At 47.2% G+C, this 26,411-nt stretch overlaps 1 protein-coding gene across 1 annotated transcript in view; it reads right to left on the bottom strand.

Annotated features, from left to right (window-relative positions):
• The window catches only part of PGBD5 (piggyBac transposable element derived 5), a 105,360-nt gene that overhangs the window by 11,929 nt on the left and 67,020 nt on the right, over window positions 1-26,411 (bottom strand). The window contains exons 4-5 of the mRNA XM_040242778.1: window positions 6,594-6,774; window positions 3,531-3,728 (exon numbers count right to left, since the gene is read on the bottom strand). Coding sequence (XP_040098712.1) covers window positions 3,531-3,728; window positions 6,594-6,774 — 379 coding nt within the window. The remainder of the gene's footprint in view (window positions 1-3,530; window positions 3,729-6,593; window positions 6,775-26,411) is intronic.

The following is a 26,411-nucleotide window of genomic DNA, read 5'->3' as shown; positions in this document are numbered from 1 at the left end:
AGGACTGATGCTGAAGCTGAAACTCCAATACTTTGGCCACTTGATACAAAGAGCTGACTCATTGGAAAAGACCATGATGTTGGGAAGGATTGAAGGCAGGAGGAGAAGGTGATGACAGAGGATGAGATGGTTGGATGGTAACGCTGACTCAATGGACTTGAGTTTGAGCAAGCTCAGGGAGATGGTGAAGGACAGAGAAGCCTGGCATGCTGCAGTCCGTGGGGTCACAAAGATTAAAACTCGACTGAGTGACTAAACAAAATGTTCATAAGTAGTTACATGTTTTCTGAAACGGGAAATTCTTCTCACCTTTTAGAAGAGCATATATGTTCATAATAGAAGACAGTATAAAGCTGGCAAGCAGTCTTTAGAACATACGAGACTCTGTCATCTGGGTGATATATAAAATAAGTAGGGAAAAAGTAATTATTTGATCAATGGTTCAGGAACAGAGGTGGGGCTGCTTGGTCAACCAATCCTTGCCACTTATCAAAAAAAAACAGTAGCACCCTGACTGATGCCACATACCAAAATAAATTCCAAGTGCAAAGAGCACAAAATCACATTATAAAAGAGCCAGGTGAACTATTTACTTACCTGGCCTTGGGACAGAGCAGGGTTTTTTTTAAGCATGAGAACAAATAACATGATTAACAGCATGCGTGCCTGCTAAGTCTGATTCTGTGCGACCCTATGGACCGTAGCCCACCAGGCTCCTCTGTCCATGGGATTTTCCTGGCAAAAACTGGAGTGGCTTGCCATGCCCTCCTCCATGGGTCTTCCCAACTCAGGGATCAAACCCCAGTCTCTTATGTCTCCCATATTGTAAGCAGGTTCTTTACCACTAGTGCCACCTAGGAAGGCCCTCAACAGCTGTGCCTATGTGGAAATGAAAACCCTTTGTACGTTAAAAATACTGACCATAAATAAAGGCAACAGGAAGACAAATGCATAAAAATACCTGCTATAGGCATAAAATCTTTCATAAAATTTCAAGTTCCTAAGACAAGTACTTCAAATGAAAAATTTAAAAGAACATGAGAAAATCATCGAAAATCAGCTAATAAACACATGAAGAGATGTTCAACCTCACCAGCAGTCATGGCAATCTATAGTTAAAATTTTATAGCATTTTCAGCCATCTTATTGACAAATTTAGGAAAGAAAACAAATACAGTGTTGGTATAGCAGGAGAAATCTCAGTCTCTTGTAACCACTGCAGTGGTAATAAGTACAGCCTTTTGGCAGCACAGCATCAGAGTCTTAAAACCATTCAGACCCTTTGGCACAACCATTTAACTTTTAGATTTATCCTGAGGAAGCGACCAAAGATGTACCTGAAGATTTATCTATGAAAATATTCACTATATCACTCCTCATATTGTGAAAAAAAAAAAAGATCATTAATAGGGAGCAAGATAAAGAATTATGACACAATCTAAGGATGAAATACTAGGTAGTTTTAAAAAGTCATGTTTTTGAAGCACAGCAGAAGGACAATCACACCAGAACTATCTCCATTAAGCAGCAAGGCCCTTGGATGGAACCACGAAAAGGACTCCAAGTGGGGAGCATGCCAACATCAGAGCCTCTACTCTGCGAGCCCCTCGGCCACACCCAGGGTCTCGTCTCTCCCAGATGGGCTCACAGTGTCCACAGGCCCTAACGGGGCAGGGAGGGCTCAGGGGCTTGGAGGTGGGGGTGGTCTGTGGCCAGGTTGTGGACACACACCTCGAGATCTTTAAGGGCATCTAGGATTTGGAACTTCATGATTAATAACAGAGCGCACACTTTAGCAAAGGAAAGTATCACTGAATTGAACACAAATACTTGTTTCAGCTTATTTAAAAACCAACCCCCCCCAAATTTTATTGTCTTTGCCCCTTAACAGCCTCCTTCCCTTGGTGTCTGATTAAAGGGCTCTAGTCCTTGAGACTAGGGTTTTCGACCCTATTGCAGGCTTTTCCCAAACATTCCCAGATGTAGTCTTTTCTCTGCCACCTCATTGCCCAGTTCAGACATGGGCAATCTCCTGCTTTGGGACATCGTTTCAGAGGCCATCACTTAAAATAATTTGGTGGGACGCAACTCCAACACCCTAGACCCACACCTTCCAAGATACTTCGATCCTCTGGTCCCACCCCGAGGCAGGGCAATTCCAAAACTCTCCTCTAGGTGCCCTTGAACCTGATGGGTCGGTTTTCTCCACCTTCACCCCCACACCCCTGAGTGGGGTAACAATACCCATGTGCCTTGATTGTTACCTGCACTGAAATGTTACACGAGGTGTGTGGAGGTGAGGGATGGGGATAAGTGAATAAGAGATGCTAAATACCACACACACGACATATATACACACATACCGCACACATGCATACACGCATAGCAATTCACACGCTACACACACCCCTGAGTTCCTTGGCAGTGTTCCTTTAATAGTAAAGACTGCCGTGCTAAGTCGCTTCAGTTGTGTCCGAATCTGTGCGACCCCATGGACTGTAGCCCGGCAGGCTCCTCTGTCCATGGGATTCTCCAGGCAAGAATACTGGAGTGGGTCGCCATGCCCTTCTCCAGGGGATCTTTCTGACCCACCGATCCAACTGGCGTCTCTTAACGCCTCAGGTTAAGGCGTCTCGTAACCTGCATTGGCAGGCAGGTTCTTTACCACTAGCACCAGCTGGGAAGCCCAATAGTAAAGACAATGATGTCTTAATGTAAAGGAACCCAAGGGACTTTTCAAGTACACTCAAAGTGAAAGGCACTCAGTTATATCTGACTCTTTGCAACCCCACGGCCTGCTCCTCTGTTTATGGAATTCTCCAGGCCAGAATACTGGAGTGTGTAGCTGCTCCCTTCTCCAGGGGATTTTCCGAACCCAGGTCTCCTGCAATGCAGGTGGATTCTCTGAGCCACCAGGGAAGCTGTAAGTACTTTTGTAAAGGGTCCCTTTGTCATTGCAATTTTCTTTTCTGCTATTTAATAATGTTTGAGCTGTGGGTTCCCTTAAATACAAACATTGAAAAGATAAGAATGGTGCACTGGGATGACCCAGAGAGATGATATGGGGAGGGAGGTTCTAGGTTAGGAACTCATGTACACCTGTGGTGGATTCATGTCAATGTATGGCAAAACCAATACAGTATTGCAAAGTAAAAAAAAAATAAAAAATAAAAAGCAGAAAAAAAAAAAAGAATGGTTGACTTTTTTCCTCCTCCCATGAGACTAGATTTTTCACAGAATCCTAAATGATGAAGCGATTATGTAAATGCTGTTCAACAGAACCAATTATCACACTATGTACGTATGACCTAGGGACCTATGTGGGGAACTGCTCAGGTCATCTGCAAATGCCAGCCTCACGGCTTCTCCTGATATAACAAGTCCCAGGGCGCAGACAGCCTGTGGGTGCAGGAGGGCCAGCCTCCATGTAAGAAGCAGCAGGCATCACCCACTCCACGGCCTAGAGCTAAAGAGGGGCAGGGGTCAAGCCCAGCCTCCAGAGCCCCACCTGGGGCCCCCAGTATGCTCACCTTGCTGCATGGGCGAGTAGGCATTGGTCAGGAAGCGGAAGTGCCCCTTGTTGTACCAGCAGATCAGGGACATGCTCCCCTTCATCCGGATGCTGTGCTGGCCCCGGGCAGGTGGTGTGGCTGGGCTGCTTAGCATGGAGGGCGGCAGGCCGGTGCAGTCACTCTTCCTGGAGCTGAGCAGGCCACAGCAGTAGATCCCTGCGGATACAGGGACCGCACAGCCTCAGGGCGGCTCCCCCGCTTCCCCAGGAGAGATGGGAAATTTGGGAGCTTTCGTCCCGGACGTACTGCCTCCCCCTCACTTCTGTATGTATCTAAGATCACACAGAAGACCTAACGAAGCAGAGCATCGGCAGGAAGACAGCAGTTCTCATGGCCAGAGGGCTTGCAACCTGCCAGTACAGGGATGAACCTGTGGACCCATTCTCCCATCTGCTTCTAGAACTCCTGAGCTCACGCGATGCACATGAACCTCAGGCTCTTGGCTGGGCGGGCAGAGACGGGCATCATTAAGCCCAAACCAGCTTATGTACCCTACCCCTCTCACCAAGACTCGCCACCTGCAGGGCACTTCGGGAAGCTCCGCCTGTGTGCAGCCTGTGAAAGGCAGAGGCGGGAGTCATCACACGACACGTGCTTTGTGGGAGTGGTGAGTGGCAGAGTTTTCTGGGGGAAGAGCTTGAGCAGGGCCTCTGAACTCTAGAATGTTGCCTGCAGCAGAAGCCCTGCCAGCAGAGACCAACTGAAATAAGGAGGCTTCTCCAAATTCTTCCAGGACTTGAGGTCTTTCCCAGTCCTCACTGCTCATGGGCTCCCCTGGGGAGCCACGGGGAAGCCCACTTCTCCCCATGCCCAGAGGAGACGTGAAGGGGCATTCTGACTAGAGACTGGTCTCCCCGATGTCATGGGGATGACTCCTGGTCACCTTCTGTGGTGGAAGGACTCTCATGATCTCCTGTCCTTCCACCGCCTCAGTCAGACCCTTGGGGGGCACGCCCAGTTTTGCTGCCCAAAAGAGGGGGGCTCCCCACGGCTCCCACCACTATGGATCCAAATACCCACACTCCGAGATTTACAAACAAGAATCTGTCTTCAAAACAAGAGGAGAATTTAGATGAATGAGGATGTTTAAAATTGCCCACCAGGCTTGATGAATACAACCACCCAAAGAGCAGCTGCATTTTTCTAACAGAAGAAGAGAATCTAGCAGTGCACAAGTTTATTTATGAAAATAGCGATTCTCATGTGAATATCGTTACAAAGCAGTCTCCATGCGCCCAGGAGGCACAGCCAGGCTCTTGGCTATGACTTCAACCCTGGTTGCCCATCAGAATTTCCTGGGGTCACCAGACCAGAGAATGCAGAATCCCTGAGGGTGGAGGCAGCTATCCATGGGCAACATGGAGACCACCTCCCCGCATGTCAGGCATTGCAAGGGAAGCCCAGGAGGTCATATGAGAGGGAAAAACTCAAATTCCATGTCTATTTTTTTCCACTAAAAGATTCTCCTCTATCCTCTAGTTCCCTGAGCGGGGAGGGCCCTCTTCTTCCCAGAACACAGGCCAGCGGCCCAGGTCTCAGGGAAGCCTTTGGTGCCCTCACTCTGTACCTGCCATTCCCACCAGGCCCACGCTACGAGAGTGTCACCCTCGGTCCAGGTGACGAGGTGGTATGAGGCAGCATCGGGCCTGCAGGGCCCACGGAAACTGTTAGCGCAGTTCTGGGAACCCCGGGGTTTCGTGCCATGCCCGTGACACTCACACTGGGAGCCGAGCAGGCCAGTGGCCATGGTAGCCCTAGTGCTCACCACGTGCTCTTACATGGGGACACATGGCGCTGGGTTCATGAGCCCCGGGGCCAATTTTCTCCAACTTGGCTTCCACGGCCCTGCTTCATAACGTCTGATCTGTCCACACTGAGTTCTCTCAACAATTAAACCCTGAGCCCTGCTGGAACCAGAGTAGTGAGGTACAGCCCAGGTCAGCAGCCCAGGGGCTACCTCATCACAGTTGCTGAGGCCACAGGTCAGCAGCTATGGGCTCCCTATTGCTTCAGAGGGTTTGTTTTTAAGGCCAGACTTCAGATCTGTTGCTAAGCAACAGGTCTGCAATTTCAGTGTCTGGAGGAGCTGAGTGGGGGTGTTCTAGGTTTTTCCTGAGTGAACGGAATATAAATCTCAAATGCAGGACCAAGTAAGAATAGATGCAGCCTGCCACGGGGCTCCCTGACTCAGCCGGGGTCTGCTTCTATAGCCCCAATTCTTTTGCTCAATCTTTTCAACAAACGAACCAGGCATCTTAGCACTGAGGGGAGCTAACACCTCTCTGAGGCCCACTGTGCAGCTGCCTGTATTAATCCACACAATTCTCTGTCCAACTGGAAGGGGTGACATTACAGCTCACAGACTGGGGAGTTCAGACTCCCTAAGAGCCTTAGGAGAAGCTGTGCCTTGAGGCTGTGGATTTAATATTTGTGCCCCATTCCCAATTCCTACATCGAAACCTAATGCCTCAGGTGAGGTGATGGTATCTGGAAGTGGGCCCTCAGGAGGTGATTAGGTCAGAAAGGTGGAGCCCTCATGAATGGGATTGGTGCCCTTATAAAAGAGGCCCCCCAGATTCCCTCATCCCTTTCCCCACGTGAGGACACAAGGAGAAATCTGCAGCCTCATCCAGCCACGGTGGCACCCCGTCCTGGACGTCCAGCCTCTGCGACTGTGAGCAATAAATCCCTGCTGTGTATGAGCCACCCACTCTGGGGCACTTTGTTATAGCAGCCCATAAAACGCTAGCAAAACTCCTTGGATGGCCTGGGCTCATCACAAAGGACACAAAGGGGTGCACCCAGAAAACCTGTACTGACCTGTCCCCTAGACCACAAGCTTGAGACAGGTCTCTGTCCACATCTCTGGGGCCAAGCAGGGCAGACAGGCAGCAGGCCCTCAGGCTCAGGCTTTCTCATCAGGCGTTCTGGGGGCCATGCTGCCCACCCGAACCCCCAGCCCCATCTCCGCACTTCTCAAGGGGGAGGGGCCTCATTCAATCCGGTCCCCACTTGGCAAACCTTGCTTTTCAAACTCTTCAAACAGGGTCAGGCTGGTGATGCTGGGCCCAGTGAAGATGATGTAGTTCTTCCCGGCCGCGTTCCGGCAAAGGCTCCTGGCCACCATGCTGTGCAGCTGGGGCTTGTTCTTCAGTGCATCCAGCCCATCAGGGCCACCGCCTTCCTTCAGGTGGACATAAATCTGCATCAGAAACACACAGGGGTCAGTGAGCTCACAGCAGGACCAGGCTGGGTCCAATCATTGAGGAAGCACAGGCTTTTGCCACCAGGCCGGGAATGTGGGAAAGTCATCCCGTTACAGGCCATCTGTTCCACAGCCCCCACTGGCCCCAGCATCTCTGTGGTCCACAGAGACTGGTCACTTCCTGGCTGCCCTGCAGCCCAGTGCCTCAGCCCAAGACTGCAGTTTGGACCTGCCAGAGTAGAGAAGGGAAAAGGTCTAATAGTTACAAGTAATGCATCTGGCCGCTGAGATCAAATGCAAACACATTTGCTTGTTCTGAAGCACAGAAGTCATGTTCACAGTAAACAGAAATAAAGGCTACTTCCCCTGTAAGAACGGATCTGTGTACTTTCTGTTTGCATACCGCTTTTTCATTTACAAAGCATGTCCACAGTCCTAGTAACCAACAGGTGGGCAGATGGGGCAGCATTCACTTCATACTGCAGAGGGAGAGACGGGATTTAAAACCTACGTGACATCCCAGGACCAGCAAAGAGGATGTGCTGGAATTCAGTTCAGTTCACTCGTTCAGTCATGTCCAACTCTTTGTGACCTCATGAACTGCAGCACGCCAGGCCTCCCTGTCCATCACCAACTCCCGGAGTTCACTCAAACTCACATCCATCGAGTCAGTGATGCCATCCAGCCATTTCATCCTCTGTCATCCCCTTCTCCTCCTGCCCCCAATCTCTCCCAGCATCAGAGTCTTTTCAAATGAGTCAACCCATTGCATCAGGTGGCCAAAGTATTGGAGTTTCAGCTTCAACATCAGTCCCTCCAGTGAACATCCAGGACTGATCTCCTTTAGGATGGACTGGTTGGATCTCTTTGCAGTCCAAGGGACTTTCAAGAGTCTTCTCTAACACCACAGTTCAAAAGCATCAATTCTTCAGTGCTCAGCTTTCTTTATATTCCAACTCTCATGACCATACATGACTACTAGAAAAACCATAGCCTTGACTAGACAGACCTTTGTTGGCAAAGTAATGTCTCTGCATTTTAATATGCTGTCTAGGTTGGTCACAACTTTCCATCCCAGGAGTAAGCGACTTTTAATTTCATGGAGGCAATCACCATCTGCAGTGACTTTGGAGTCCAGAAAAATAAAGTCAGCCACTGTTTCCACTGTTTCCCCATCTATCTGCCATGAAGTAATGGGACCGGATGCCATGATCTTCGTTTTCTGAATGTTGAGCTTTAAGCCAACTTTTTCACTCTCCTCTTTCACTTTCATCAAGAGGCTCTTTAGTTCTTCTTCACTTTCTGCCCTAAGGGTGGTGTCATCTGCATATCTGAGCTTATTGATATTTCGCCTGGCAATCTTGATTCCAGCTTATGCTTCCTCCAGCCCAGCATTTCTCATGATGTACTCTGCATATAAGTTAAATAATCAGGGTGACAATATATAGCCTTGACGTACTCCTTCTTCTATTTGGAATCAGTCTGTTATCCCATGTCCAGTTCTAACTGTTGCTTCCTGACCTGTACACAGGTTTCTCAAGAAGCAGGTCAGGTGGTCTGGAATTCCCATCTCTTTCAGAATTTTCCACAGTTTATTGTGATCCACAGAGGCAAAGGCTTTGGCATAGTCAATAAAGCAGAAATAGATGTTTTTTTGGAACCCTCTTGCTTTTTCGATGATCCAGCAGATGTTGGCAATTTGATCTCTGGTTCCTCTGCCTTTTCTAAAACCAGCTTGAACATCTGGAAGTTCACAGTTCACGTATTGCTGAAGCCTAGCTTGGAGAATTTTGAGTGTTACTTTACTAGCGTGTGAGATGAGTGCAATTGTGCTGTAGTTTGAGCATTCTTTGGCATTGCCTTTCTTTGGGAATGGAATGGAAACTGACCTTTTCCAGTCCTGTGGCCACTGCTGAGTTTTCCAAATTTGCTGACATATTGAGTGAAGCACTTTCACAGCATCATCTTTTAAGATCTGAAATAGCTCAACTGGAATTCCATTACCTCCACTAGCTTTGTTCGTAGCGATGCTTCCTAAGGCCCATTTGATTTCACATTCCAGGATGTCTGGCTCTAGATGAGTGTGAGTGATCACACTTTGGTGATTATCTGGGTCCTGAAGGTCTTTTTTGTACAGTTCTTCTGTGTATTCTTGCCAGCTCTTCTTAATATCTTCTGCTTCTATTAGGTCCATATCGTTTCTGTTCTTTATTGAGCCCATCTTTGCATGAAATGTTCCCTTGGTATCTGTAATTTTCTTGAAGAGCTCTCTAGTCTTTCCCATTGTATTGTTTTCCTCTATTTCTTTGCACTGATCGCTGACGAAGGCTTTCTTATCTCTCCTTGCTATTCTTCAGAACTCTGCATTCAAATGGGTATATCTTTCCTTTTCTCCCTTGCTTTTCGCTTCTCCGCTCTTCACAGGTATTTGTAAGGCCTCCTCAGACAGCCATTTTACTTTTTTGCACTTCTTTTTCTTGGGGATGGTCTTGCTACCTGTCTCCTGTCACGAGCCTCCGTCCATAGTCCATCAGGCACTCTGTCTATCAGATCTAGGCCCTTAAGTCTATTTTTCACTTCCACTGTATTGTCATAAGGAATTTGATTTAGGTCATACCTGAATGGTCTAGTGGTCTTCCCCAGTTTCTTCAATTTAAGTCTGAATTTGGCAATAGGGAATTCATGATCTGAGCCACAGCCCGCTCCCAGTCTTGTTTTTGCTGACTGTATAGAGCTTTTCCATCTTTGGCTGCAAATTACTACACAATAATTACTGCTGAATTACTGCACAATAATTTTAAACCATGTCCCATGACCATTTTCTGAAGATATCATCTAAGACATAGATGCCGGAAGTGGGAAGGGAGTCAAGAAGTGAGTGGTCCTCCCTACATCTGACTGAACCGTGAAGAATCACCACACGGGTATTAACTACTGTCCCCCTTTCTGAGTGCTCATGGTGCTCACCATGCCTGTCACACAGCCCAGGAACCACAGCCAGCAGCTGACGGGCAAGGAGCCTCACTCTTTCTACCCTCTGAGGCACAGAACTGCTGAATGCAGGCCTGGTCATGCAGACTGAGAACAGCTGAGATGGGGCATGGGGAGGACGGACAGGTCCCCAGGGCTGCCTTTGGCCAAGTGACCACAGACGATCTCTTGCAAAACACAGCATCTGATGTTCCTGAGGTAAAGGAAGAGCAGGGGGTGTGGGTCTGCCTTTAAAAGCCGCTCATCTTTGAGGAATCATCAGGGAGGACTTGGCTTCCCCTCAGCCTTGGGGGTTCATGTGGCAGGACTTAACACTTCATTTTGGGGCCTTTATGCCTTTCCCACTTAGATTCCCAGAAGGACCCTCTGACAGACAGTAAGACACTGAGGTGAAGAAGCTAGTCATCTCTGCCAAGCATCGTGGGTGGCTATGACTAAGCAAGGACATTTCCTCAGAACCTGTCTTCTCTCCTTCAGCAAAGCCCAATGCTACAGCCACGCCATAGGTTTCTGCACCAGTTCTGACTCCCAGGATATCCTGACACAACCACGCTGGGCACTCTGTCCCCAAACCCATCTCAGTTCAGTCACTCAGTCATGTCAGACTCTTTGTGACTCCATGGACTGCAGCACGCCAGGCCTCCCTGTCCATCACCAACTCCCGGAGTCTACCCAAACTCATGTCCATTGAGTCAGTGATGCCATCCAACCATCTCATCCTACGTCATCCCCTTGTCCTCCCACCTTCAATCTTTCCCAGCATCAGGGTCTTTTCAAAGGAGTCAGCTCTTTGCATCGGGTGGCCAAAGCACTGGAGTTTCAGCTTCAGTATCACTACTTCCAGTGAATATTCAGGCCTGCTTTTCTTTAGGATGGACTGGCTGGGTCTCCTTGCTGTCCAAGAGACTCTCAAGAGTCTTCTCCAACACCACAGTTCAAAAGCATCAATTCTTCAGCACTCAGCTTTCTTTATAGTCCAACTCTAACATCCATACATGACTACTGGAAAAACCATAGCTTTGACTTTGTTGACAAAGTAATGTCTCTGCTTTTTACTATGCTGTCTAGGTTGGTCATAACTTTTCTTCCAAAGAGTAAGCATCTTTTAATTTCATGGCTGCAGTCACCGTCTACAGTGATTCTGGAGCCCCCCCAAAATAAAGTCTGTCACTATTTCCATTGTTTCCTCATCTACTTGCCATGAAGTGATGGGACCAGGTGCCATGATCTTAGTTTTCTGAATGCTGATTTTTAAGCCACTTTTTCACTCTGCTCTTTCACTTTCATCGAGAGGCTCTTTAGTTCTTCTCTTTCTGCCATAAGGGTAGTGTCATCTGCATATCTGAGGTTTTTGATATTTCTCCTGGCAATCTTGATTCCAGCTTGTGTTTCCTCCAGCTCAGCATTTCTCATGATGTACTCTGCATACAGGTTAAAAAAACAGGGTGGTAATATACAGCCTTGATGTACTCCTTTTGCTATTTGGAACCAGTCTGTTGTTCCATGTCCAGTTCTAACTGTTGCTTCCTGACCTGCATACAGGTTTCTCAAGAGGCAGGTCAGGTGGTCTGGTATTCCCATCTCTTTCAGAATTTTCCACAGTTTCTTGTGATCCACACAGTCAAAGGCTTTGGCATAGTTAATAAAGCAAAGATAGATGTTTTTCTGGAACTCTCTTGCTTTTTCGATGATCCAGTGGATGTTGGCAATTTGATCTCTGGTTCCTCTGCCTTTTCTAAATCCAGCTTGAACATCTGGAATTTCGCAGTTCACGTACTGTTGAAGCCTGGCTTGGAGAATTTTGAGCATCACTTTGATAGTGTGTGAGATGAATGCAACTGTGCAGTAGTTTGAGCATTCTACCTCAGGACAGCAGTTTTGTCCCACATGTCTCCTGAAAGGAAACCTTCCATCCACACACACCCAGGATTCTCAGCAGAGTATGGAAGGTGCAGTGCTGGAATCCCTCGGGCCCAACCCTGATGAACCCCTCCAAGTTCCCTGGAGAGAGAGGGGGCAGTCTCTGGCACACTCTGCCTGAGGCAGGCAACATTTAATAGGATTAAATGCAAAATCCTGTAACCAAGTGAAAAAAATTAACTGCATCTAGTATGGGATGCAAGAGATATGACTCAGCAAGAATACTAAAACAAGCAAAATACTAAACACTTGGAGATGGATGACTGCAGGCCTCAGATATGTATCTTGACTCCCATTAAAAACCAAGGTGGTGACCATCTCATTCTTCCCTGGTCACATCACAGTTGGTTCTCTGGGATGCCACACTTCCCAAGGTGTAAAGAGAAGGGTGGTGGTTGGCGTATTAGTTTTCTAGGGCTGCCATAACAAAGAGCCACAGGGAGGAGCACAGAGGACTCCAAGAGCTCCACTTTGGCTGCAGAGCTGTGTTGCAGAATGATGATTACAATCTTTCTAGGGCAGAACCAAGTTGAATGTAAACAAACAGGTGGAAAACAGATCTGCTTTAATCAGAGCTCTTACTAACACTCAGAGCTATTCAAGCACTGAATGGATGGCCTCAGATATGCTCCAAGACAAGTCAGCAGCTGCTTGGAAGGTCTGAGCTTCTCATGCAGGAGGTGTATGCCAATGCCAAAGGATGGTTCAGAACCACACAGATGCCAAGTTCAGAGGCCCCAATAAAGTAGACATAAGACGTCACCCCTCCTGATGAACCCACAGGCCTTGATTCATGAGAGGATGCCTGGAGTGGGCAGGGCTAAACTTGGCCATCAGGGTGACCAACACCAGCAGAATAAACTGACCCTGCTTACGTCCTAACAGCAAAGGGAACATTGCTTCTCTCCTGAAGCTAACGATAACCTGGAAAGAATCACATCTTTCTCACCAGCAGCTTTCCCAGCTGAGGTACTGGGTGAGCCAGAGCCCTACAAACTTGTCTCCAGAAATAAAGTCAGTGTTTTGGAAGGCAAGTTATCAGGTTCTCAGATGTGAGATACCCGCCAACGTCACCCTCTGATTTCCAGACCAGACTCAGCTGCACAGACTAGTGTCCTCCCTTCCACCCCAATACTCTCTCTGTCCTCTTTGGAAGCGTGGATGTGCTCAGGGTTGGGGGTGGGAAAGGGTTGGCACGCAGAGGCTGTTGGCACACAGAGGCCCCAGTCCCTGTGGGGACAATGCTGGGAAGGGAACCGAGTGTCTGGCCAGGGAACAGTGGATCCCGCCAGCCACTTCTGCTCATCGCAAGCACCAAGGCGTGTCAGCAAGGAAATGAAGGTAAGGAGGATGTCCTCACTCAGGCTCGCCCATCAGGGCAGAAGAGGGCCCTTGCCAGTACTCGGAGTTGCGTGATGTCACTGAGGTCAGGTCACAAAGTGCTGCCCTGCTTCCTGTGCCATAGGCACAGCAACACATGGCACCATCAGGGCAAACACCACCATCCTGCAGACAAGGCTGGGGCAGGGCTGCGTTGTGACTTTCACGGGCCTTTTTGCTCCCATGGGCCTTGTCCTCTGTGAAAAAGTATTTAAAATCATATTTTACAATTGCAGTGGCATAAATATATTAATTCATATATTAAAGCACTTTCTTCAACTTACAAGTTTTCATTTTTTTCCCCTTCTGATTTTGAGAGAAACAAAAGCATTGTCAGCCCCTAAAATGTTATGGCCCTCAGCACTGTTCCGCAGTGCTGTGGAGCCATCGGCCCAGGCGGTGGCGGGGAGGCAAGGAACAGATGAGGGATGCCTGAGCCCAGCTGTGATGGTGCTGAGTCTGAAGTGCGGAGGGCCCTCCAAACAGAAGCCACAGGAAGAGGAAGGTGTAAACTGGAGAAGGTCAGGGAGGGTTAGCACGTGTGGGTGCGCAGAGCTGAGCCAGGCTCCTGAGGTCACCAGCACTTGGGGGCCTCCCATGGAGGAGGTGCTCACAGAGACCTGCAGGGGAAGGAGGGCAAGGAAACTGCCCAGGATGGGAGGGATCAAAAGTCCAACAGCCTGGCTGGAAAGCAGTGGCGGTAGTGGGATGGGTACAGCCGGTGGACACTGCTGACTCCTCCGAGGTCATGGTGCTCAAGGCAGAACTAGAACAGAAATAGGTTTCTAACTACATATTACTTATATATATATATAAATGTTATATATAGATTATATATACATATATATGTAGATTATATAAATTATTGTTTATATATATAAATATATATTTACGTAAATCCAGCCTAATAGATGATTTCTACTTTCACACACACACAGCTGTCCTCTCCTCACACAACTTATTTGATGTTTCTGGACAGATATACACACTCAAATTTAGATACATTATACTCTTGCTGCTTTTTCACTGTGTAATGAGTCATCACAAGCCTAGTGGTTCACACAGCACCCACGTAAACCTGGTTCTACAGGGCATGGGCGAGACTCTGTTCAGGATACCACAGTCAGCATTGCTGGCTATGTGTGCATGGTTCTCTGCTGCTATGAACTGGCAGAGGGGCCTCTCAGTCCCTAGAGGTCACTGCCCTCCCCCGCTGGGCCCCTTCCAGCCTCAAAGCTGGCAGTGGAGACTCTGCCTTGAGTTGAATCCCTCCTGTGCTTCCAAGCTCTTTGCCAGGAAGAGGTTGCCCCTTTAACGGCTCGCCTCATTAGGTCAGGTCCACCTGGGATCATTTACTTTCTAAAATCAATGGACTTAGGGCCACAGTTATGTCCGCAGAATCATATTACCTCCACAGCAACACCCAGGTCAGTGTCTGAGTGAAGCCCCGGGTGAGGCACTCCACATGGGGGCAGGATCTGTGGGCACCTTCAGGGTCCGCCTCCACCCATGGGGCTCACTGCTCAACAGCTGCGTGCCTATGACCACGGGACCAAACACATGGCTTATGAAGGGCACGCTCCCCCACCTCATTGTGATTAACAAAAGCAGCAGAGTGGTGGTGACATCAACTTTTATTCTCTGGCAAATAGATTGATTTCAATGTACAAGGATGCACATAAACCAGCAGAGACTCTCCTTACCGAAAACACCCCACACTGTGAGGGCTTGGGAGTGTTTCTTACTGCTGGGAACTCTGCCATGGTATAGTCTTTCTCTGTGTGTGTGTGCGTGTAGATATGCTGACTATATCCTTAAATGGCTCTTTTTATATGTTGGAATTATAGATATTTTGAGATTTTTATGTTTTTGATGTTAAACACACAATCCAATTTAATCAAAAAAGACAAACTAAACATAATCACAGAAGAAGCCCCCCAATCAGAACTACCCAAGCATAGGCCCATGTGGAACTCGTCTGTTCCCGAAAGCCCCCACCTCAGTCAGTGCTTATTAATATGCGGTGCATTAAGATCACGCCTGGAGGTGACGACAGCCCCCATCTCCCCTGGAAATAACACACTTCTCCAGAAGCCATGACGCATGGTGGTGTCACAGGACCATCTCAGATGACTTAGCTTTGTTTGTCCCCACAGGCAAGTCCGAACACTGGCAATTTCCCAGATTCCAGGCAGCCTCCTTCCAAGGAGTATTAAGCTGCTCCATCAGGAGAAGCGGGGAGGTGCGGGGTCAGACATCTTCCTGTTCCTATTGAGACTGAAACTGGCATGAGCCAGTGAGCCCAAGGAGGGTCTGGACCTGTGGCACTCAGTACTAGAAGATAATGAGTTTAAAGTGAACATAAAACAGGATCTATAATTAAATAAGTAACAAAAATAGTAATGTCAAAAGCCTCAGCTGAGGGGCAGGGTTTTCAATGAACTGTCAACTGGGCAGTCAAAACGCCACGAAAGGACTCAACCTGGCTGACAAGTGCCACTGGGTCAGCCTGGCCCAGCTCCCGCTGGCCTGAGTTTGCTCTTAGCTGGTCTAAGATGTGAACCTGTATTCCTGAGTGGGATGAATGAAAAAAATCATAATCTTCTATGGATTCTTATATCTACCATGCACCACTGCGCTGACTCGGGAAGAGAGGCAACTGATTGTGTGCAAACTTGAGGGCCTCCCTTAAATAATCTCGCCAGACCCCGAGGAAGGCAGCACTGGGCACCACACACCTCCACACACTGCGCTGGGGGCTCCCAAAAGACAGTGCCCGGGACACAGCACGCATTTAGATGTCTAACTGCTGCCTCTCCAGCTTTTCATAAAGTTCTCGCTCTCCATCCACATATGTGGAGAGCATCATTACACTAGAACTTTCCTCCTGCACGGACAGGCACAGGACAGCTTCCATCATCGTGCAAAATGGAATCTGCAGTAGAGACTTTTACTATCTGAGCTACAGGTTGTTTGGCAAGTGTCTTTAGAACAGAAAAATATATTTTTCAGTTGCTAAGCTCTTCACTTTTCCTAAAAAAAAAAAAAAAAAGTTTTTCTGGCTCCTATGATTGTTAACTCTTTCATATACACCTTTAGAAAGAGGGAAGAAAATTATGAATACATGGTATTACATTTTGTCCCATGATATTATTACTGATACTGTGTATTTTTTATTGACATCATAACAGAAAGAATCTCAGGAAACATGGATTACAGTGGTAATACCTTGGGAGATGCCTGCACCACATGTCTGGCTAACTTAGCCCTACTTCTGAAACACCCCAAGACCTCGTGAGACAGGACCTAGTTCATCACCACTTTTCCCAAAAAGACACTGGTTAAAGCTGTGATCACTGATGGTCTCAAGGGTCATGAAGATGCACCAGCTGAAAATTCCATTAAGCTGTCACTGGGCCTTGCTGGTCTTGACCACTGATCCTACTTCTCCTGCAGAACAGAAGAGCACTGGGCTTTTCCACTGCTGGTGGGGGCATATCTGGGGATGGGGAAGTCAAGCGTTAGGGACTGTAACCCTTTGCTTAAACTTTTTATTCATTAATGATGCAGAGCAGGTGGAGGGTGTAACCCAGAAATGAGGAAACAGTACAAGAATGCAGCATTAGCACACCTGGAAACCACGCAGAATGGGCAGATGGGGATGGGTAGGGCTGTCACCTGTGGAGGGATGGCCATGCATGAGAACCATCAAGTTTAAAGGGTGCTCACTCACAAGAGGAATGGAGTCTGTCCAGGAGACTGGTGAGGGCACAGCCTTGGATTCAAAGGGCAAAGGCTCTGCCATCTACTGCCTTGTGTGATTTGGGGAGAGTCAGCTGCTCTGAGCCTTGGTTTCCTCATTTATGAGATAACAACGCTCTGTGCGCCTTGCAAGGCTATTCTCATCATGTGCAAGCTGCATACACAGAAAGGATCTTTTTTATGGCAAAGCTACATATCTGTGCTGTAACCTCTAGACACCCATGGCTATTTTAATTTAAATTAACTAAAAATTAAGAAAGATGAAGAATCCAACTCCTCAGTCAAGTAGTCAAGCACTCAGTCTACATGAAAACAGGGGCTGCCAGGGTGGAGCAACAGATACAGGGCGTTTCATCATCATGGAAATTTCTATTGGACATGCTGACTCACACCCTCTTTGGCTCATCAGCCTGGTTTTCCAGCAAAATCTCTATGACATCACTTCACGGATAGTTTTCACCAACAGTGTTTTCTCATGCCACCTCTCACCATGCCTCGGCCAGGAAGGGCTCACGTTCTGAGACTGTTCTCTGCCCTGTCTTCTCTGGCTACACCCGCAGCATTACACACCCTTACAAGAACTTTGCTTTTGTTTTATCCCAAAGCTCAGCTAATAGGTGATTCTGACTTTCAAAATGATGGATTGAAGAGAAACTCTAATTTGAAAAGATATGCAGATCCCAATGTTCACAGCAGCACTATTTACAACAGCCAAGACATGGGAGCAATCTAACTACCCACTGGCAGATGAATGGATAATGTGGTATACATATACAATGGGATATTGCTCAGTCACAAAAAAGAATGAAATAAGGCCATCTGCAGCAACGTGGATGGACCTAGAGATTATCATACTAAGTGAAGTCAGTCAGAAAAAGAAAGAAAGGCATCACTTCTACGTGGAATCTAAAAACTTGATGCAAATGAACTTATTTACAAAACAGACACAGACATAAACTTATGGTCACCAAAGGTGGGGAGAAGGATAAATTAGGAATTTGGGATTAACAAATAAACTGCTATATATAAAATAGATAAACAACAAGGATCTACTGTATAGCTCATGGAACTACACTCAATATAATAAACCATAACTGAAAAGAACATGAAAAAGAATATATGCATATATTTAAATGAATCACTCTATTGTTTACCTGAAACTAACACAACTTTGCAAATCAACTCCATATCAGTAAAACAACAATAGACTGGAGGAGGGACAAGTGGGCTCTTTGTACCCTTCTGAATACAGTTCCTTGGGAAGAGGGCCAGGGTGTAATCTGATCCAGTTAGTGTCTGATTCACTTACATGGCCCTTAATAATTTCTTTCTTGTCTCTGCTTCCCTATATGGTAAGAAGGGCTGGGCAAACTAACCCATTCAACAGACTGAGGAAATATTAGTGCTAAGCCATGTGCTTGTGGACACTGGGGTCTGTGACAGATGTACTGTGCCACAGTCAGCCCCATCCTGGGACACAACCACATCTGACCTGCACCAGATTGAAACTGGCATCCCAGCCACTGCACAGTTAAACAGATGGGTAAATGTCCCGCCCAGTTTCTGACTCCACAAGCAAACTTCACTTTAGTTAATCAATTTCATTCTGAGCCTCATTTTCCTAATTAGTTTTAGGTCGGGAGTAACTCACTAGTCGGGAGAGGGCAATGGCAGCCCACTCCAGCACTCTTGCCTGGAAAATCCCATGGACAGAGGAGCCTGGTGGGCTGCAGTCCATGGGGTTGCTAGAGTTGGACACGACTGAGCAACTTCACTTTCACTTTTCAGTTTGAAGGAAATGACAACCCACTCCAGTGTTCTTGCCTGGAGAACCCCAGGGATGGGGGAGCCTGGTGGGCTGCCATCTATCGGGTCACACAGAGTCGGACACGACTGAAGCGACTTAGCAGCAGCAGCAACTCACTAGTACATAAAAAAATTAGAAGTTAAAAAATAATAATAATAAAAAACCCTTCAGTACAAATTCCTCAAATTCTTTCAACATGAAAAGTATGTCTCAAAACGGGGTGATCAGGCATAACTAGTGTTAGAACATCAATAACACAACAACGAAGCTGGGTAAGAATCAGACAGCTTGTGTGTAAATTTGGGGCCCCAATCTCTGGGTCACAGACCAGTTCAGTTCAGTTTAGTTTAGTCACTCAGTCATGTCCAACTCTTTGCGACCCCATGAATCACAGCACGCCAGGCCTCCCTGTCCATCACCAACTCCCGGAGTTAACTCAGATTCACGGCCATCGAGTCAGTGATGCCATCCAGCCATCTCATCCTTTGTCATCCCCTTCTCCTCCTGCCCCCAATCCCTCCTGGCATCAGAGTCTTTTCCAATGCGTCAACTCTTTGCATGAGGTGGCCAAAGTACTGGAGTTTCACCTTTACCATCATTCCTTCCAAAGAAATCCCAGGGCTGATTTCCTTCAGAATGGACTGGTTGGATCTCCTTGCAGTCCAAGGGACTCTCAAGAGTCTTCTCCAACACCACAGTTCAAAAGCATCAATTCTTCGGTGCTCAGCCTCCTTCACAGTCCAACTTTCACATCCATACATGATGACAGGAAAAACCATAGCCTTGACTAAACGGACCTTGGTTGGCAAAGTACTGTCTCTGCTTTTGAATATGCTATCTAGGTTGGTCATAACTCTTCTTCCAAGGAGTAAGTGTCTTTTAATTTCATGGCTGCAGTCACCATCTACAGTGATTTTGGAGCCCCCCAAAATAAAGTCTGACACTGTTTCTACTGTTTCCCCATCTATTTCCCATGGAGTGATGGGACCGGATGCCATGATCTTCGTTTTCTGAATGTTGAGCTTTAAGCCAACTTTTTCACTCTCCTCTTTCACTTTCATCAAGAGGCTTTTTAGTTCCTCTTCACTTTCTGCCATAAGTGTGGTGTCATCTGCATATCTGAGGTTATTGATATTTCTCCAGGCAATCTTGATTCCAGCTTGTGTTTCTTCCAGTCCAGCATTTCTCATGATGTATTCTGCATAGAAATTAAATAAGCAGGGTGACAATATACAGCCTTGACATACTCATTTTCCTATTTGGAACCAGTCTGTTGTTCCATGTCCAGTTCTAACTGTTGCTTCCTGGCCTGCATATAGATTTCTCAAGAGGCATGTCACATGGTCTGGTATTCCCATCTCTCTCAGAATTTTCCACAGTTTATTGTGATCCACAGAGGCAAAGGCTTTGGCATAGTCAATAAAGCAGAAATAGATGTTTTTCTGGAACTCTCTTGCTTTTTCCATGATCCAGCAGATGTTGGCAATTTGATCCCTGGTTCCTCTGCCTTTTCTAAAACCAGCTTGAACATTGCTGAAGACTGGCTTGGAGAATTTTGAGCATTACTTTACTAGCATGTGTGATGAGTGCAATTGTGCTGTAGTTTGAGCATTGTTTGGCATTGCCTTTCTTTGGGACTGGAATGAAAACTGACCTTTTCCAGTCCTGTGGCCACTGCTGAGTTTTCCAAATTTGCTGGAATATTGAGTGAAGCACTTTCACAGCATCATCTTCCAGGATTTGAAATAGCTCAACTGGAATTCCATCACCTCCACTAGCTTTGTTCATAGTGATGCTTTCTAAGGCCCACTTGACTTCACATTCCAGGATGTCTGGCTCTAGATGAGTGATCACACCATCATGATTATCTGGGTTGTGAAGATCTTTTTTGTACAGTTCTTCTGTGTATTCTTGCCACCTCTTCTTAATATCTTCTGCTTCTGTTAGGTCCATACCATTTCTGTCTTTTATCGAGCCCATCTTTGCATGAAATGTTCCCCTGGTATCTCCAATTTTCTTGAAGAGATCTCTAGTCTTTCCCATTCTGTTCTTTTCCTCTAGTTCTTTGCATTGATTGCTGAAGAACGCTTTCTTATCTCTTTTTGCTTTTTTTGAAATTCTGCATTCAGATGCTTATATCTTTTCTTTTCTCCTTTGCTTTTCGCTTCTCTTCTTTTCACAGCTATTTGTAAGGCCTCCCCAGACAGCCATTTTGCTTTTTTGCATTTCTTTTCCATGAGGATGGTCTTGATCCCTGTCTCTTGTACAATGTCAGGAACCTCAGTCTATAGTTCATCAGGCACTCTATCTATCAGATCTAGGCCCTTAAATCTATTTCTCACTTCTACTGTATAATCATAAGGGATTTGATTTAGGTCATACCTGAATGGTCTAGCAGTTTTCCCTACTTTCTTCAATTTGAGTCTGAATTTGGTAATAAGGAGGTCATGATCTGAGCCACAGTCAGCTCCTGGTCTCATTTTTGTTGATTGTATAGAGCTTCTCCATCTTTGGCTGCAAAGAATATAATCAATCTGATTTCGGTGTTGACCATCTGGTGATGTCCATGTATAGAGTCTTCTCTTGTGTTGCTAGAAGAGGGTGTTTGCTATGACCAGTGCCTTTTCTTGGCAAAACTCTATTAGTCTTTGCCCTGCTTCATTCCACATTCTAAGGTCAAATTTGCCTGTTACTCCTGGTGTTTCTTGACTTCCTACTTTTGCATTCCAGTCCCCTATAATGAAAAGGACATCTTTTTTAGGTGTTAGTTCTAAAAGGTCTTGTAGGTCTTCATAGAAGCGTTCAACTTCAGCTTCTTCAGAGTTACTGGTTGGGGCATAGACTTGGATTACCGTGATATTGAATGGTTTGGCTTGGAGACGAACAGAGATCATTCTGTCGTTTTTGAGATTGCATCCAAGTACTGCATTTCAGACTCTTTTGTTGACCATGATGGCTACTGCATTTCTTCTGAGGGATTCCTGCCCGCAGTAGTAGATATAATGGTCATCTGAGTTAAATTCACCCATTCCGGTCCATTTTAGTTCACTGATTCCTAGAATGTCGACGTTCACTCTTGCCATCTGTTTGACCACATCTCCTGTCAGATCAGTGGTGGCATTAGATCAGAAATAAAGTGCATAATAAATGTAATACACTTGAATCAACATGAAACCATCACCCACATCTGGAAAAATTATCTTCCATGAAATCAGTCCCTGGTACCAAAAAGGTTGGGGACCCCTGGGCTAAAAGAACAGTTCTCTCCCTGGGGAGAGATCATGGCTCAGTGGTCCAGAGGGTGGGCTCCAGGGTTGGGAAGGAGGGGTTTAAATTCCAGGTCTGCCCCTTGAGGCTGAGACTTTAGATGAGGCAGCAAATCTCTTTGGGCCCTGGTTTCTCACCATGAAATAGGAGCAGATGGTTATGAAAATGAGGGACGCATGTAGTGTGCTTGAGTGTGGGACCTGGCTGGAGGCGAATACTCCACATATGCAAATGGTGCTTTTCTGAACTGCAGAAGCAGCTCATAAACCATGGCTTAGACTGAAGGGAGGAGGGGCTTCCAGAGCTGCTGGTCCAGCCACACAAGGTGTGGGGCCCCTCATGGATACTTCCAGGGGCCCCTGGACACACCTGGTGCTGTGTACGGGGCAGGCGGCAGGGTCCACTGGCCCGAGGTCTCCGTTTTCATTTCTGGCTTCTGAAGTTTACTCCTCCAGGGCAGGTGGCACTCAATGAGCGAGAGACCATGTTTGTCCAGAATGGTTCTACCCGACTCGAAACCCCGCACCCGACCCTCCAGAGACTGGCCGTTCTCTGCAAGTGCAGCGCTGGCCCCTACTAGAGCTGCACGTGGGGCCCCATGCTCAGCCACACCCACTTCTGCCAGGTGCCCTTCCCCTCACCGCCTTCCTCTAAAGGGACCCTGGGGCTCAGCTGTCAAGGCAGGAGGCCTAGCTCAACACATTCAAAGGAAGAACTCGGCCTTTTTTATTGTATCAGTTTTTGTTTTGTTTTTTAATTAGGAGACTCTTTTCTTTTCCCCCCAAAGAGTCTCAGGGCTAAACAAATCCCCATAGGTCAGCACAGCATTAACTACACGGTGGGTTGGTTTTTCCCACTGTGTTCTCAATCTTTTTGACACTACAGACAGAACAATAGTCTCCACGGAGATGGTCTCCTTTTGCACCCACAGAAGGGAGACAAGGCTTCCAAGACAAGTGACCTCAGTGCCCCAGACTGAGGATCCCAGACACCTGTTGACGTGACTCCCCTGAACTGGATATGCACCCTTCTGTATAAACCTCTCCTTTCACCCTCACTCAGCTCACTGAGAGTGCAGAAGAAGTCACATGCAGGGGCCTGCTGGGCCAGGCAGCTCCCAGCAGGCCTGTGACACAAAGACACTCTCTGCAGTGCCCCACATGCCTCTGATCTGAAAATGGCAGCAGTTTTGCAAAAAGAAGGCATCCGCTGCGGTCTCAGAGCACAGAGCACTTGTGCCGAGGGAGCAAGACCATCTCAGTATTGTCAGAGCCTCATGTCACAAGTGATTTCCCGCATGCTTATTCCACTGCTGTCAAAACACGGAGTCACACAGCCTAAAGCTCCTCCGTGGGATCTGTGACGAGTACCCCAGGGTGTGGGCGCCCCAGAGGATGAAGGGCCTCCACCAGCCTTGAGGATTGCTCACTGTGGAGAGAAACATGCTGTGGGTCACCTCATTTTCCTGAAATGGACACTTCGAAGGCATGGAAATCCTCTTTGTGGGTGTCAGAGACATCAGCCGTGTTTCAGATGCTGCATTCACACACCCTGGCCCCCAGCGGGGTTGCAGGGTGCCTCCTCCTCCCCTTCTGAGGGGCTCCTGGGAACCATGCCCACAGCATAGGGAGCCAGCCAGCACTGGAGCTCACATTCCTGCCCCCACCTATCAGCCTTGCGATTTAGGATCAAAGACTCAGCTTCTTAGGTGTTCCTGCTCGGAGGCCATGCTCAGGGCTGGCCTGCAGTGAGTAACCCTGGCTCCTGCCTGTGCCTTCACTGTCTGCCCTCGTGGTCCGCCCTCCCATTAGGGCACCACATGCCCTGGTCTCTGCACCCCAGGAGCCTTTCTTAGCCCCATGGGTGCCCTCCAACAGCCTGACACCCCTCCAGAATTGCATCATTCACACTGTACTTAGGAATATTTTTTTAACTGATATTTTAAGTATAGCTGAATTACAATGTTAATTTCTATTGTAGAGCAAAGTCACTCAGTTATACATACACACACATTCTTTTCCATTACAGTTTATCGCAGGATACTGAATATAGTTTCCTGTGCTATGCAGCAGGACCTTGTTGTTTATCCATCCTGTAACAGTTTGCACCAGATAACTACAAACTCCTAATCTTGCCCTTCCCTACTCTTCTCCCCTTTGTCAACCACAAGTCTGTCTCTGTGCTGTAAGTCCATTTCTGTTTCATAGATAAGTTTATTTGTATCATATTTTAGATTCCACATGTAAGCAATATCAGATATTTGTCTTTCTTTGTCCAGCTCACTTCACTTAGTGTGATCATCTCTAGGTCCATCCATGATGCTGCAAGTGGTATTATTTCATTCCTTTTTCTAGCTGTGTAGTATTCCATTGCCTTTATCCCTCATGAATATTTATCATCTTCTGCCTCTCCTACGAGAGAGGCCATGAGGGTTCCATTCACCTCCAGGCCTTCAGTGCCTAGCACAACACTAATTCCATAAAGTGTGCTTAGGTTTTTTAATACCTAATACCAATCTGCACTTGTTTTCCTTCATAGAGGTCTTGTTTTCCTGTGTATATTGTAAGCTTTTTGATAACAGGGATGTCTTTGACTTTAGAAGGAAAAAAAAAAAAAAAAAAAGCTGGCAAACCCCTTAGGCTCTAGAGAGGCAAGGTTCAAAAAGCCATCATGGTCCCTGCCCTCCGCGAGTTCAGAATCCAGGAGACCTGAGACACACACAGGCTGTGTGAGTCAGTGGCGAACAGAAATCCCTCTGCAGTGGAAATGATAGGATGGAGACAAAGATATATTGAGAGAGTCCTATCCATCTATCAAGAGATATAGGTATTTATTTCAAGAAACTGATTGTTTGATTATGGAGGTTTGTTAAGTCCAAAATCTCAGGACAGCCTGGCAGGCTGGAGACCCAGGTTAGAGTTGCAGTTCACATCCAAGGCCGTCTTGCTGGCAAAATTCCCTCTCCTTTCTATTTAGGCCTTCAGCTGATCGGATGAGGCCCACCCACATGATGGAGGGCGATCTGCTTTACTCAAAGTCTACTGACCCAAATGTGAATCTCATCTACAAATACCTCCACTGGGTCTTCTGGGACATCCAGAATAGTGTTTGACCAACTATCTGGGTACTGTGACCCAGCCAAATTGGCACAAAATTACCCATCACACCCTCGGAACCCTGCTCATGCCAGAAGGTAAAACCAGAAAGGCCAGCTTGGGAAAGAGGAGAAGAGGAACAGGCACTCATGGGCATTCTGTGCCACCAGCGCAGTCTGAGTCTGACGCAGAATTCCTGGGAACGCTACAGGTGACCAAAAACACTCCTCGTGCATGGAATGAGGGTGATAGGGCTGGGACCAGGGGCAAGTACATACACTGTCCCGGCCACTCAGCTCCCGTTACTAGGAGTCCCACAGGCACAGAATACAGAGCAGCCTGACTGGGGGAGTGTGACCAGTGCTGAACATTCAACCAGACCATGGTGCCAGGTGACCCCTCCCCCGAGCTGCAGCAGCATCCACAGTGCATCTGAAAGGTGCTTTGCTTGCAGGGAGTTCACTCTGTCTGTGTGACAGTGTATTGTTCCCTCGCTAAGAGAGGTGCTCCCGGCTGTTCTGGATGATGATGAAGTTCTAGAAATGGATGGTAGTGATGGCTGCACAACACACTGAGTGTACTTAATGCCACTTAATGGTCAATTTTATATTATGTTTATTTTATCACAGTAAAAAAAAAGATATGCTCCTTCAGAATAGGCCCACACACACCATATAAATTTCACCCTCCCCACTCACATATATGACAACTTGCCAGATTATCAGAAACCCAAGGGCCCACTCCTACAGGCAGCAGTCTCCTTCACAGGGCAAAGTGGATGGCCTCATGTGGCTGTTCCTCAGCCCTGAGCACTGCAGGCTGGCACTGTCAACATGCTCATCTATTTTCCAGTGTTTGGTGCACGGTGAGACACCAAGATAGACATCTTGGAGCCAAGCACTTTACAGTGAGCAGGCCTTCAGCCCAAGTCTACAAATGTCAGATGGGGGAGCAGGCCCACCACGAGTCAGACCCCACATACAAGGCTTCTGGAAGGAGGGTTAGAGGGGAGATCTGAGGACAGATGAGGCAGTACCACCTCACCGACTGGGACGGCAGCTCCATGAGGGTCTAAGTCTGTCTCTGAAGTGACCACACCTTCTCTGATGCCTTCTTTCTCCTGGGAACTTTTTACTCCCTGCCTCTTGCACTCCAAGAAGTGAAAGATATTAACTTGTTAATTTTCAGGATAATATAGTTAATTTCATCTCTTCTTCCACATACCTCCCTACAGTCTCTTCATGAGTTATATCACATAGGACTTTTAACCACTTTCATATGATTCCCCTTTAAATGAACTCAAGAGCAGTGGACATATAAGGTATTAAAAACACTGGGGTTCTTCTTGGCACCCTCCCTTTCAACAGCACTGTCTGGCTAGCTGTTCACTTCCCTCCTTATGCAGTTGCCCT

Source organism: Oryx dammah, unplaced genomic scaffold, assembly GCF_014754425.2.
Source record: "Oryx dammah isolate SB20612 unplaced genomic scaffold, SCBI_Odam_1.1 HiC_scaffold_6, whole genome shotgun sequence".
In the NCBI taxonomy this organism is placed as follows: Eukaryota; Metazoa; Chordata; class Mammalia; order Artiodactyla; family Bovidae; genus Oryx; species Oryx dammah.
Note: the sequence above shows the minus strand (reverse complement) of the source record. Positions and strands in the feature narration are given on the sequence as shown.